General features: G+C 43.9%; 1 protein-coding gene across 7 annotated transcripts in view; it reads left to right on the top strand.

Moving 5' to 3' along the window:
• ARID1B (AT-rich interaction domain 1B) overlaps positions 1-13081 on the top strand; it is a 1953609-nt gene that overhangs the window by 1811022 nt on the left and 129506 nt on the right. For all 7 annotated transcript variants that reach the window (XM_044063533.1, XM_044063501.1, XM_044063506.1 and 4 more), the window contains one exon: positions 11967-12176. In XM_044063533.1, the coding sequence (XP_043919468.1) occupies positions 11967-12176 (210 nt within the window). The remainder of the gene's footprint in view (positions 1-11966; positions 12177-13081) is intronic.

Genomic DNA, 13081 nt, shown 5'->3' with positions numbered 1-13081 from the left:
GCCTGACGACAGGATAACCCAAGTGTGATGACTGCAGCAGGGTGTACACTCAAACATCTACATTTATGGTAGGTACAAAACTTTACGAGTATGCAAGTTTGCAGAGCCCTTCAAAGCGTCTTTTATCAACACTTTCTTTGATGGGTCCACTTTCCTTGGGCCCTCTGTGAAGGACACTTTGACCCATAGTGAGCAGGAAGGGAAGACTTTGTCAGCAGTCGGGATCAAGTTTTCTCCTCCTCAGCGGTCTCTATCCAAGACCCAGCGAGGAAATGGGAAGATGTGGTTCCCAAAGTCACTGTCTTCTTTCCAGGACACTCCTGATGATTCCTCTTCTAGAGGCAGGGGGAGAGGATTCAGTTGCAGACTCCACCCTAGAGGCAGGGGGATCTGCAGAATCAGGGCTCCAGGGTATCTTTCTCTGAGCAGCCCTTTCAGCACTCCTGAAGCATTGCCCAACTGCTCTGCCCTGGAAGGCAGTAGGGGGTCGTCTTCCTCTTCACCCTCTAGCCTGGACAAACATTACCTCCAATCAGTGGGTGTTAAATGTCATTTCCTGGGGTCGTTTCATTTCTTTTTTTTTCAACCCCCTACAACACAAAGGTATCTCCCTGCCGTTACACCCTGTCAGATGGAGTTAGCCATCAAGGAAGTTCAACAGCTTCTTCAAAAATGTGCCATCCAAGAAGGTCCCAGCAGGACAAAGAGGATCCGGAACTTACTCTTGCTTCTTTTTAGTGCCAAAGGAGACTGGGGACTTGCATCATATTTTGGATCTCAGCAAGTTGAGTATATTGGTCAAGAAGTCCAAGTTCCGGATAGTCACTGTTCAGTCCATTCTGCCTCTCTTATGCAAGGATGACTGGATGTGCTCAGTGGATCTCCAGGACACTTAATATCACAACAAGACAGACAGGCATTCAAGTCAAGAAGACAGCTTAGTTTCCGATTAGGGGCCAGTCTTTACCAGTTTAGAGCCCTGCCCCTTGGACTCACCACTGCCCCTGGGTGTTTACAAAATGTATGGAAGTGGTAGTGGCTCACCTGTGTGTGCTGGGATTCCAGGTGTTTCCATACCTTGACGATTGGCTCCTCAAGGTACCCACAAGGCATCGATTGTGACATACCATCCAGTATGTCTTACTCTTGTTCAGTCATTTGGTGATTACAGTCAACCTCTCAAGTCGAATGTGGACCCTACGCAAAGGTTAGAGTTCATAGGAGTCCAGCTAGAGTCTATCTCAGAGATTGCAGAATTGCCTCTGCGCAGAGTTCACTTGATCTGGGAGCAGGTTATGCAGGTCTTAAATCTTTTGAATCCTCTGGTCCACTTGATTCTTCGGACTCTAGGGTCCATGGCCATACAACTTGTTCCTCTAGCAAGGTACCATATGCAGGTTTTACAGTGGACCCTGGTGGGTCAATGGTCCGTTCTGTCATAGCCTATGTCAGTGCCCATAAAACCGATGCCTGTGTGCAGACAGCACCTTCTTTGGTGGCTTCAGTCTCAATCTCATCTTAGGCAGGCCCTTTTCTCTCCCTTTGCACAAGGCCATGGTGACCATGGACACTTCCCTGTTAGGGTGGGGGCCGTTTCCAGGGGGAGAACAAGTTGCATATAAATGTCCTAGAGGTGAGAGCATTCCTACTAACATTACAAGCCTTTCAGGACTGCCTCCCTCTTGGGACTATTGCAATTCAGATGGACAACATGGCAGTGGTCTGGTATATCTACAAACTGGGGGAACATGATCTTACCTGCTGTGTAGAGAGGCCATGAGTGTGTGGGAATGGGGGATGTCCTCCAGGTGCTTTCTTCTTGCAATGCATATAGACTGGGACTCCAGTGTGTTGGCTGACACACTCAGCGGAAACATCTCAAGTCCTCATGAGTGGTCCCTCAGTCCGATGGTAGCGAAGCAGATTTTTGACTGCTGGGGTCAGCTGTGCTGCAACCTCTTGCCTTCCCAACCAACAACAAATGAATTATGTACTTTGCCTTGATCCCCCCTCACCCCCACCTGGAGAGTCACCAAGGGGATGCTGCATTTCACGATTGGCCTCTGGGTCTTCTCTACACTTGTACTCCTGTCCCTCTTATCCTCAAAGTTTTGCAAAAAGCACAAAGCCTGAGGACATCCCTTATTGCCCCTTTCTGGCCTCATCAGCCATGGTTTCCCTTCCTCAAGTCTCATCTGAAGTATCCCCTTGGATACTGGATCCCTTTCAGGATCTGATCTCCCACCTTTCGGGCATTCCTTTTCCAAATCTACAGACCCTTTGTCTAACTGCATGGTTGGTTTTGAAACAGTCCAGGCCAGTTTCCCCCCATCAAGAATATTATCCTAGCCTCCTAGAAACCGTCCACCAGAAAGGTTTATAGTAGCAAATGGAAAAGGTTCCCTGTCTGGGGTAAGAGCTGGAATCTGAATCCCTTTCTGTATCAGATATCCTCTTGTTCTTGTCCTTACTTTTTCAGGAAGGGGCAAGTTTCTCTACTATTAAGCTTCAGTTGGTAGCGATTTCTAATTTTCATTAACATAGCTGAGCCTACATTTTCTTCCAACTCTGTAAAGCTTTTATGAAAGGCATTTTCCTCCTAAGACTGCCGGTTAAGGATCCCTTGCCTCCTTGGGATTTAACCTTAGTGCTGCAATCTCTACCTCGAGTCCATTTGAACCTGCTTGTTTGTGCGATTTCAAGTTCTTGTCATGGAAAACGGCCTTCCTGGTAGCCATAATTTTGGCTAAGTGGGTGTCCAAGTTGCAAGCTCTTTTAATTGCTCCTCCATATATGGTCTTTCACAAGGATAGTGTGTCTCTTAGAACGATTCCATCCTTTTTGCCCAGAGTTGCCTCTGAATCAAGTCTGAACCAATATATTCAGTTACCAGATGTTGTTCGTGTTTCACTGTTGCAGTCATACATTTGGGTTATCTGCTTGCAGTAGCCCTCAGTCGGCCTCATTAACAAAGTCTTGGGTCCTGCATCAGTTGCTGTCCCTTCTTCCGTGATGTCAGGTCGTCAGGTATAAAACATGCAGCCGATGCCATTACAATAGTCTTTCTTGCCTTGTGGTGCCCGAAGCAGAAGCAGTTCGCAAGTGCTGGTCAGCCAACTCCTGAAATTTTTGGTTTCGAGGTTCAGAACCGAAGTCTTAAACTAAAAGCTAAGTAACCCCATTGGGGAAACTTTTTCTTGCTCTTAACCAATGTCAGTAAAAGTAAATAATCGCATTACTTGTGGAAAGCAAATACCTCATAAAGATTTTCATTCATAATGTATTTCCTTGCCTAAGCCCTGACCATGACGTACCTCGCTGTCGGTTTTGTGCCTTATTTAAACCACAAGCTATCCGTCGGTATATTTTTGCTTCTAAATATTTTGGTACTCTGTTCAATTATCCTGATATGTCTTCGGTGAGCCATCCGACTACCGACATTCCAAAAAAACGCAAAGATAAAGACAGAGACATGTCACCTAGGTCCAAAGCTGCCGGCGACATTTCTCCTAAGCCAGTCGCCAGTACTCAGTGAGGCGTTTTTGCAGCCCCTGATAGCCGCTTCTTCAGATTCACAGGCCTCTACTGAGACCCATTCGGAGTCCGGTATGCCGCAAGATGCTTCAACTGTTGGAACCTGTGGATGTCTGTACCTTGGATGAGTCCAGAGCCACTGTGCAGGCACCAGCTTCTGAGTGTGTATTCAGGCCTACTGACTTGCATATTAAACCAATGCCATCTTCTTCTTCAAGGCCTAAAACTCGAACCATGCCCAGAAAACTGACGCCCAGACCACATGGTCAGGCCTCTATGCCTAAAAAACAAATGATAAGAATGCCTGAAGACCTTATTACTTTCAGGGGAAGCCAGCCTTCCCCCCTCTTGGAGACCTAGGACTGGGTTTGCTTATGATGCTTCTGATCAGGATTCTGAATTTTCCTTTTAAAACTGCTAAGCACTTCTCAACGGACTGCCCCTTTGGGAGGAAAGATTGCTCTTCATGCAAAGAACTGGGACAAATGGGTTTTAAATAGTGTCCCAGGGATTCAGATTTCACTTCCATTTGTTACCAACTCCAAGCGGGTGGCCAGATCTACCCCCAAATCAGTGGGCAGAGGCCCAAAAACAAGTACTTTCTCTCAGGCATGGGACCTATTCAATTGGTACCAGAAGAAGAAAAGGGACAAGGTTTCTACTCGAGACTTTTCCTGGTATCCAGAAAAGACAATTCATGGCGTTCTATCCTGGACCTTTCTACTCTAAACACCTTTTTGGTGATTCCAAAATTCAAGATGCTGACTCTTCACAGTTGCTTCCTATGCTAGGCAAAGATGCCTGGTTGGCAACACTAGATTTAAAGGAAGCATACCTGCACATCCCAATCAGGGAATCTTGCAGAAGATACCCACGCTTCAAAGCAGGCTAGATGCACCATCAGTTCTCTACCCTTACTGCACCCAGGGTATTCGCAAAGTGCCTAGCTCCAGTTATTTCATTTTGCAGGCAAAGAAATATCCAAATATACCCATACCTGGATGATTGTCTAATTCAGGCAGAAAGCCAGGACATACTTTTGAATCATCTGGCCTTTGTACAAAGGGTGCTAACTTGTCTGAGGTACACCATAAATGAAAAGAAATCACACCTGGTACCCTGTCAACAAATTATATTCCTGGGAGCAAGCTTGAATACAACTTCCCAGATGGCTTTCCTCATGCCAGAGAAACATATTCATTTGACAACCTACTTCAAACAAGTGGCCACAAAAGCTCTGCTATCTGCAAGGCAAATCCTACAAGCCTTGGGGTTCATGGCCTCCTGCATTCTTCTAATTCCATATGCAAAACTGCATATGAGGAAACTACAATGGTATCTAAAAAGCCTATGCTGTCAACATTCTCAGGATCTAGAAGCAATGATTCCTATCATACCTTGCCTATGCCTAGAGTTCCTTTGGTGGGCAGAGGCCTGCCACCAAAACAAGGGACTACCATTCACACTACCCCCTGCCGCCCAAACCCTAATAGACGCATCAAACTGTGCATTGGGGGGGGGGCACACCTGGCAGGGAAGTGCATTCAGGGCAAGTGGAACCCAAGTCAAATCCACCTGCATATCAATCAAAAAGAAATGTTAGCTGTACAGAATGCTTTGACAGCCTTCAAGGACAATTAATGGTAAGGACGGACAAACACCACTGTTGTGGTACATAAACAAGCAGGTGGTACACATTCTTACCCTCTGCAGACTAGCCATGGCATTGTGGAACACAACCCTGAGCTACCAAGTGCATCTACAAGCTCAATTCCTGCCAGGAAAACTAAATACACTGGCAGATGAACTAAGCAATCTCATGGACCCACACGAGAGTAAACTGGAACCAAGGATTTTCAAAATGTTGACAAGCAAATGGGGGAGCCCAGATATAGACCTGTTTGCCTCCTCCAGAACTATCAATTGGACAAATTTTGCAAAAGGACTCCCCACAAACAATTTTGGAAAGTGGAGGCTCTCTCCTTCAGCTGGAAAAAACTATCAGTTTATGCATTTCCTCCTTTGCCTCTCCTTTCCAAAGTACTACTAAAGATCAAACAAGACAAACCAAGGACGATTCTGATTGCACCAGACTGGCCATGCCAACACTGGTGTACCCCTCTTGCACAGTGTCATTGTTGGCCCCATGGCACCTGCCCCAGACTCCTTCCCTATTGTCTCAGCAGGAGAACCAGATTCTGCACCCTCAGCTTCAAACACTGAGCCTAGCAGCCTGGCTAATTACCTAATCTCTCCTTTACCATCCCTCAGTAAACCAGTGATGGATATCATTTTAGAGGCAAGGAGGCCTAGTACTAGAAAATCTTATGCTGAAAAATGGAAAAGATTCTGTGCCTGGAACCAATCTCAGCCATTTTCCTAGACCTCTCAAAAGCATTTGATATGGTCTCCCACTCCATTCTACTAGACTCACTAACATCATTATCCTTCACCTCCTCTACTATAGCCTGGTTCAGAAGCTACTTGTCTGACAGGCAACAATCAGTCCAGTGGAAAGGAACTCTGTCTACACAACTTCCAGCCACCATAGGTGTCCCACAGGGCTCTATACTGGGCCCACTGTTTTGTATTTTCACAAATAACCTCAAGTGCTCTACACAACATGCCACACTCATACAATATGCAGATGATTCAACTCTGATCTGCTCCGCCTCATCTCCCACCACCCTACATACACTCACTCAAGATACCTTTATCTCAGTAGAAAAATGGATATCTGGGATCCAACTAATTCTAAATCCCAAAAAGACAAAACTGCTACTATTTACCCCTAATAGATAAAAAAAAAACCCTCTCCTTTACCATAACCTCTAATGACGGCACCACCATCTCCCCTTCTAACCACACCAAACTTCTGGGCATTGAAATAGACAATAATCTCCACTTTGATGTTCACATCTCACATACCATAAAACTAGTACACAAAAAACTAGGCTCCCTATACAGGCATAAGTCCTTTCTCTCACAAAAAGCAAGAGTCACTCTTGCACAAAGCCACCTCCTCTCAACTCTATTATACGCAGCACCAATCTTTACCCAAATCAGACAATGTGATCTAGACAAACTAGAATCATGCTACAATAAAATAGCCAAGTTTGCTACTAACTCAACCTATAGAACCCATCACTGTGCTGCACTAAAAGAACTAAAATGGCTTGAGCTACCACAGCTACTTAACTATCACCAGCTGGGCACAGCCTACAATATTCTCAAATATCCTGAAAAAAACCCCTCATTATCCAACCTACTTACTATCTATACTACAAACCGATACCCAAGATCCAGTGAAAAATCTCTCCTCTCCATCACCAAGGCTAACAATAATGCAGGGAAAGAAACTCTACTCCCACACCGTTGCCAGAAATTGGAACTCTCTTCCCCTATCTGTGTCCACTGCCCCCTCCACATCCATATTCAAAAACTCCCTCAAATCACATCTTCTTAGTACATGGTTATGCCCTTGTATCACATAACCCTACCCATACTACTATTAACTCCCCAAATTCCTCTCTGATCACATGCTGGAGCTCTGATCCCCTGTAGGCTTGGTCATCTGAAAGGGTACTTTTAACTGTAGAATCTTACTTGATATATTTTCTTTTCTTACCAAAGTATGACTGACATAGTCTTTTTACCCATGTTCTATATCTTTTACCTGAAGTGTTTTTATTAATTCTTGTTATATTACTATGCTCAGCATACATGATGTAACCTGTTGTGTATTATGCTGGATATACTGTATTTGTATAACTTGATGTTGGAGCTTTTCTCCCCGGGCCTCCGCTGAAAATGGACCTGGTCCAGTCAGAATTTCCCGGTTAACAAATGTAAAATAAATAAATAAATGAGCACAGCAGTGCCCAATTTACCTCAGATTTTACAATACTTAACTGAGGTGCTTCACAAGGGCCTGTCTTTCTCCTCCGTCAAAATTCACGCCTCAGCCATTTCAGCTCATTATAACACAGAACCTCCCCTCTTCCCTCATCCACTGCTCAAGCAGTTCCTCAGAGGGGCCAAAAATTTACGACCACCCAGGAGAGTTCCAACTCCAGCCTCGGACCTTAACTTTGTATTGGAGAAACTCACTCTCACCCTTTTGAGCCAGCTGCTACTGCAGACTTCAAATTCTTTTCTTGGAAAACAGCTTTTCTTTTAGCAATCCCTTTCACAAGAAGGGTGTCTCAGTTACAGACCCTCATGGTAGTGGAACCTTTCATCATCTTTAATGTGGACAGGGTGTCCCTCAGGACCAATCCTTCCTTCATGCCCAAGGTAGTATTCAATGTGGCCCTTAATCAGTCCATTCATTTGCCAACCTTCTTTCCTAATCCACAAAACAAAGGGGAATGGATACTGCACTCATTAGATGTGCATATACAACTTAGATTCTACTTGGACAGGACTAAACCTCAAAGGAAATCTGAACAACTGCTGGTGGCATTTGCTGCAGGGGCAGAGGGGAAGGCTATTTCAAAGCAAACCATTTCGAAACAGGTCATTGCATTCATTTCTACTACAAGCATCATGGAAAACCTGTTCCATATACTTATATACATATATGGCATATACTTCTCAGAAGTACAGGCAAGCACGGGAGGGCTGTGGCTGACTAAGTTTGCGGACGACTGCAAACTGGGTGCTATAATAGAGTCTCTGACCGACATGGAGATCCTCCAGAAGGGCCTAAATGAGACTGATGCATGGTGTCAAAGCCATGGTCTCAAGCTAAATGTAAAAAAATGCGTAGTAATCCCCTTTGGAAAAGAGTACCCGCAAACTACAACATAGGAGGTAATCCCCTGAAATCTGAAGAAGAAATAAGGGATCTAGGGACCCAAGTAGATAGCCAGCTTTCCTTTGATAACCATGTTGCCAAAGTGGTTAGAAAATCCTTCTATGTGACCCATCTGATCATGAAAGGGTTCGCATCAAGATCTAAGGATGTGATGGTGCCCCTCTACTCTTCCCTCATCAGACCCGTTATTGAGTACAATGCACCAATTGGAATGTACCTGGGTAGACATCTCCAGCAGCTGGAGAGACCACAGAGGTACCTAACCAAGAGAATTACTGGCCTCAAACAATTGCCCTATGCAGCACGATTGAAAAAGCTAAGACTGTTTTCTGTTGCATACCGCTTTCTCAGAGGCGATCTCCGTCTAACGTACAGAGCCATGTCCAACCCAGAATTGTTGAACATGCTCCATCTTAGCAAAACCAAATCTACTCAAGCTACACACTCTAGGGATATAAACCTCAACACAACAATGAATAGAACATGCTGGAGGGATAGATTCCCTTCGCAGAGACTTCCCTTACTATGGAACAGGGTCCCGATCTACATAAGACAGAGCCCCTCACTATCACTCTTCAAGAGGAACCTTGATGAGTGGATGGGTAACAGAAAGTTCACACCAGGGATCACACCAACAGCACTACTAGATAGGGGCCAAGGGTACTAGCTGCTAGTACAAGGGTCTAGGGAACTACTAAAGGGGTGGTGAATACCACACAACGTGGCTGGGCTAATATATGCCTTCGGGCAGATAGCTCAGTACCAACCTATGAACCTATTCCACAGGGGATCAGACCCCACTCAACCAGGGCTGCATCTCTCTCTGCAGCCTTTCTCAGAGGTGTCCCTACCAAGGACATCCTAGAAGCTGCTACCTGGAGTTCTGTACATACTTTCACTAAGCATTACCATCTGCCAATTTTCTCTAAATCCAGAGCTGGCTTTGCCACTGCAGTCTTGCAGGGCCTTATAGCTGGTCCTAATGCTATCTGAATTCCTCCTCCCATCCTTAGCTTTGGGAATCCACCCAAATGTGATGACTGCAACAGTGAAACATGAACATAGTACAGTTGTGTACACTTACCATAAATGTAGATGTTCAAGTGTATTCACTGTTGCAGTCCTGGTTACCCTCCCTCCAGCCCCCTTACTTCTTTTGGCTATACCTCTACTCTCCTTTATTATGCTCAAAAGCGTTTTGGTGTATTTGCTTTTTTGTTGGAGATATAAACTTGTATATTTATAGATTTAATTACTTCCCTTTTGGGGGGCACCTGACATCTGGGGCAAGAAAAACTGATGTAATGGTGTCGGCTGCTTGTTTTATACCCTTGATGACCTGGGAGTCAGCAACTGACGCAGGACCCAATACTTGTTAATCAGGCCGACTGAGGGCTACTGCAAGCAGATAACCCAAATGTGATGACTGCAACAGTGAATACACTCAACATCTACATTTATGGTAAGTGTACACAGCTGTACTTTATCATGTGGCCTTTATATGGATATTTAAACTTTCATGGTTTGTAATTTGCTGGTTCTGAATAAGTCTGCCTTGGACAAAAGCACTTATCCAACACTGTTTGGAGGCTAAACTTGGTTGTACACAGCCTATTTTCTTTACTAAAGCACATCCTGGACTAAAGGGAGCAGTAGCCGCAGGGAAACTCATTAAAAACAAAAAAAAATGTTTGTGCTGCATGAAGAATCTTGTAGGATTAGGGAATTTTATTCATGGTTCAAGGCTTTGCCACTCACCATGAAACTGATTTTTAACCTACGGTACAAGACATTTTATGTAGCACACTCCAGAACCCACCCCTCGTCCACCCGTATGTATTCCATTATGTCCTTTTACAGTAAAAAAGTAATGAATTGAAATCAAGTGTTAGAAGTCATTCGGACTGAACCACCAGCACTGCAGTGATCCCTGTTGTAGATGTTTTTGGAGCAAAAAGTGAAAAAGACCTCTGATGGAAAACCAATTAGAAGAGAATTGCATTTAGCTTGCAGATTTTCATCCCTATGGGATGTTTCCTTCCCAAAAGTCCCCCTTCCTGTTATGAAATACTTTTGACATATTTAGCCTTTTTAGTTTGTCTATTATTTAATTGTATAAAACAAAGACAGTGGTGAAATTTCTGCAGAACTAATCATCCTTATAAGAGACTTGTAAAGATCCAGACGTAACTCTTTAGAAGTAAAACACTTGAGGATACATCTATGCAGTGGGAATGTGGAGAAATCAGACTTGATAGGAAGTGATAGTGGGTTTGGATGTATTTTGAGCCCAGCTTGCTGAGAATGTCAAGTGACATGAATTCACTCCATGGTCGGAGAGTGATATTTCAGAGCTTAATACTGATTTTAGAAGGCCTTTGTGGCTGTGCTCTCAAAGTAACTATTACCTTTGTTGCCATTCTATCCATGGTGCAAGCCCACTAATACCTCGTAGAAGATAGGATTGCTAGCATTTGCTTCATTTAGTGCTTTAGTAATGGATTTCTGCCAAGGCACCTTCCATGACTGACAGCCTACAAGTAGACCTGTAATCCTCTCCCTTCGCTGCTACTGCATAAGGGTAATTTTTATCAACTCCTTAAAGAGCAGGTTGCTGCTCCTAGATTGTTTTATCATGCCTGCAGTATTAGAAATACACCCCTTCATTGTTATGAGAGAGCTTATTGCTTTTAAACAAGTCTTTGTCCATACTGTTTGTCCGTCTTTGTTGCTGTCTGCTGTGCTGAGATTGTACTATGTTTTTTGTACCCTACAGCTGACCAAAAGCTGCTTTTGGGTCTGCTCCCAATATTTCTTTGTCTTCCTGTCCCTATTAGTACCCCCGGGACTGGAATCACTCCATTAGTGTGTTAGGAAGAGGTAGTGGATTGGAGCAGAACAGCTGGCAGTGTCATTTGAGTTGCTCGTTGCATATTTGGAGATACTGTAGTATACTGTTACAGCAGTTGACTGTGTGACTTGATTCAAGGAGAGTTGTGTGTCATAGATCAGATCTGCTTAAGTGAAGTTAAGATGGAATTGAGACTATGCTTTGATGTTCGTTTACATGTTAGTTACTGGGAGGAACTGTTATTTAAAAATTCCATAGAATGTAGGTGCGACAGTAAAGAGTTGCAGTTTCAGATTTTTTCATTGCAAAGCAGTAGGTTTGAGATGTAGCAGATTTATACCTCCATGCTCTATAGCTATTCAGTGGTGAGTACTAGTTAAGAACATTGTGAAGAGCAGCCTTGAATGACCAGCTATTGAGCAAAAGAATGCAATGCAAACTGGGGAAATGAGGCATAAAGAAATACTAAGGAACAAAACAGACTTGCAGGATAATGACTATTCTTTATTAAACACATGACATGACCTGCCTTCAGGCTTGCCATATAGGATCAGGGTATTCAGAGGAATTGTGTCAGCTGAAAGGAGTTTGGACCCATTTCATTTTGTTTAGATATTGTGCTGCTCTTAATTTAAAGTATGTTAGAACTAGTAGCTATCAGTTTAACTGTCAACACTTAAAACATAAACTAAATCAAACTGTTAAAGATGTTTGTGCATTTAAGTTGCTTTGACCTCTCTAATGTATGGTCTTTTGTTTCAGAAATCAGGTTCTTCTGGCACAACAGGAGAGAAGATAACTAAGCTCTATGAGTTGGGGAATGAACCAGAACGCAAGCCGTGGGTGGATCATTATCTCTGCTTCATGGAAGAAAGAGGTACTCCTGTGGCCACTCTTCCTGCTGTTGGCAAGAAGCCCTTGGATCTCTTTCGTCTCTATGCTTGTGTCAAGGACATTGGTGGCCTAACACTGGTATGTAGTGTATGCTTGGATTGCTAGGTCTTCTTCAGTTTTGTTGCTCTTGGAATCTTGCTTAGTTTTAAAAAGTGCATCTGCACCACATTTATCTGAAAGTGCCCTCTGGAAAAAGAAGGAACACCTGAGAATTTTAAGGAGCAGATCTGTAAGTGTTATCGGTGGGTGCTTCTGATTACATTGTTATGGATGAAATCCTCCTGCAAGAGAAAGAAGTGGCAGCTGAGAACTGTAAGTGACCTATCTGTAAGTATATCAGTGTACCTTTAATTGCAAGCAACCTATAAGTAACACACCTGAAAGAATTTCCACAGCGCTGTTTTCCAGGCTGAATAGAAAGTGTGTGTGTGTATAACACTTTGCAAGTCTGAACAAAGAAAAGTTAGGCTTTGGGTACAGGATGCCCTCTGTGTCCTATTTCTGCCCATATAAGAAAACATTGTTAGTGCTATTGGTCCATTTTTTTGTCATAGGAAGTACCAAAGCATCAACTAGAAGAAAATAAGCTTTCTCACGTGTTAAATTTTATAGAGGAACTGACTAAACAACTGCCACAGACACACTGATATTTTCAAAAGCATTTTCTGTGGGTGGGTGTGTTTTGCCCACATGCCTGCTGACCAACACCCCCCCCCCAAATTGGGCATGGCCCATTCATTCCCTTACCTGGAAATTTCACTCCGGATCAGATCAGAGAAAAAGCTTTCTTTCAGGTACCCATGAAGGATGCTTTATGTCCTCAGTGGCATCCCATAAACATTTTTTTGATGGGCTAACCCTGCCAGGGGATGGGGGTGATATGGGACCTACAGTTCACCCCTTAAAGGCTGCCAGCAGATGAAGGGGATTGGTTGACTCTACTGCTCTCCCCAGGACGTACATTGTATCACCAGCCGTCCTCC

This window comes from Protopterus annectens, chromosome 1.part0 (genome assembly GCF_019279795.1).
Source record: "Protopterus annectens isolate FY-2018-M chromosome 1.part0, PAN1.0, whole genome shotgun sequence".
NCBI classification, from domain to species: Eukaryota; Metazoa; Chordata; order Ceratodontiformes; family Protopteridae; genus Protopterus; species Protopterus annectens.
This window is presented reverse-complemented; position numbering and strand designations above follow the sequence as displayed.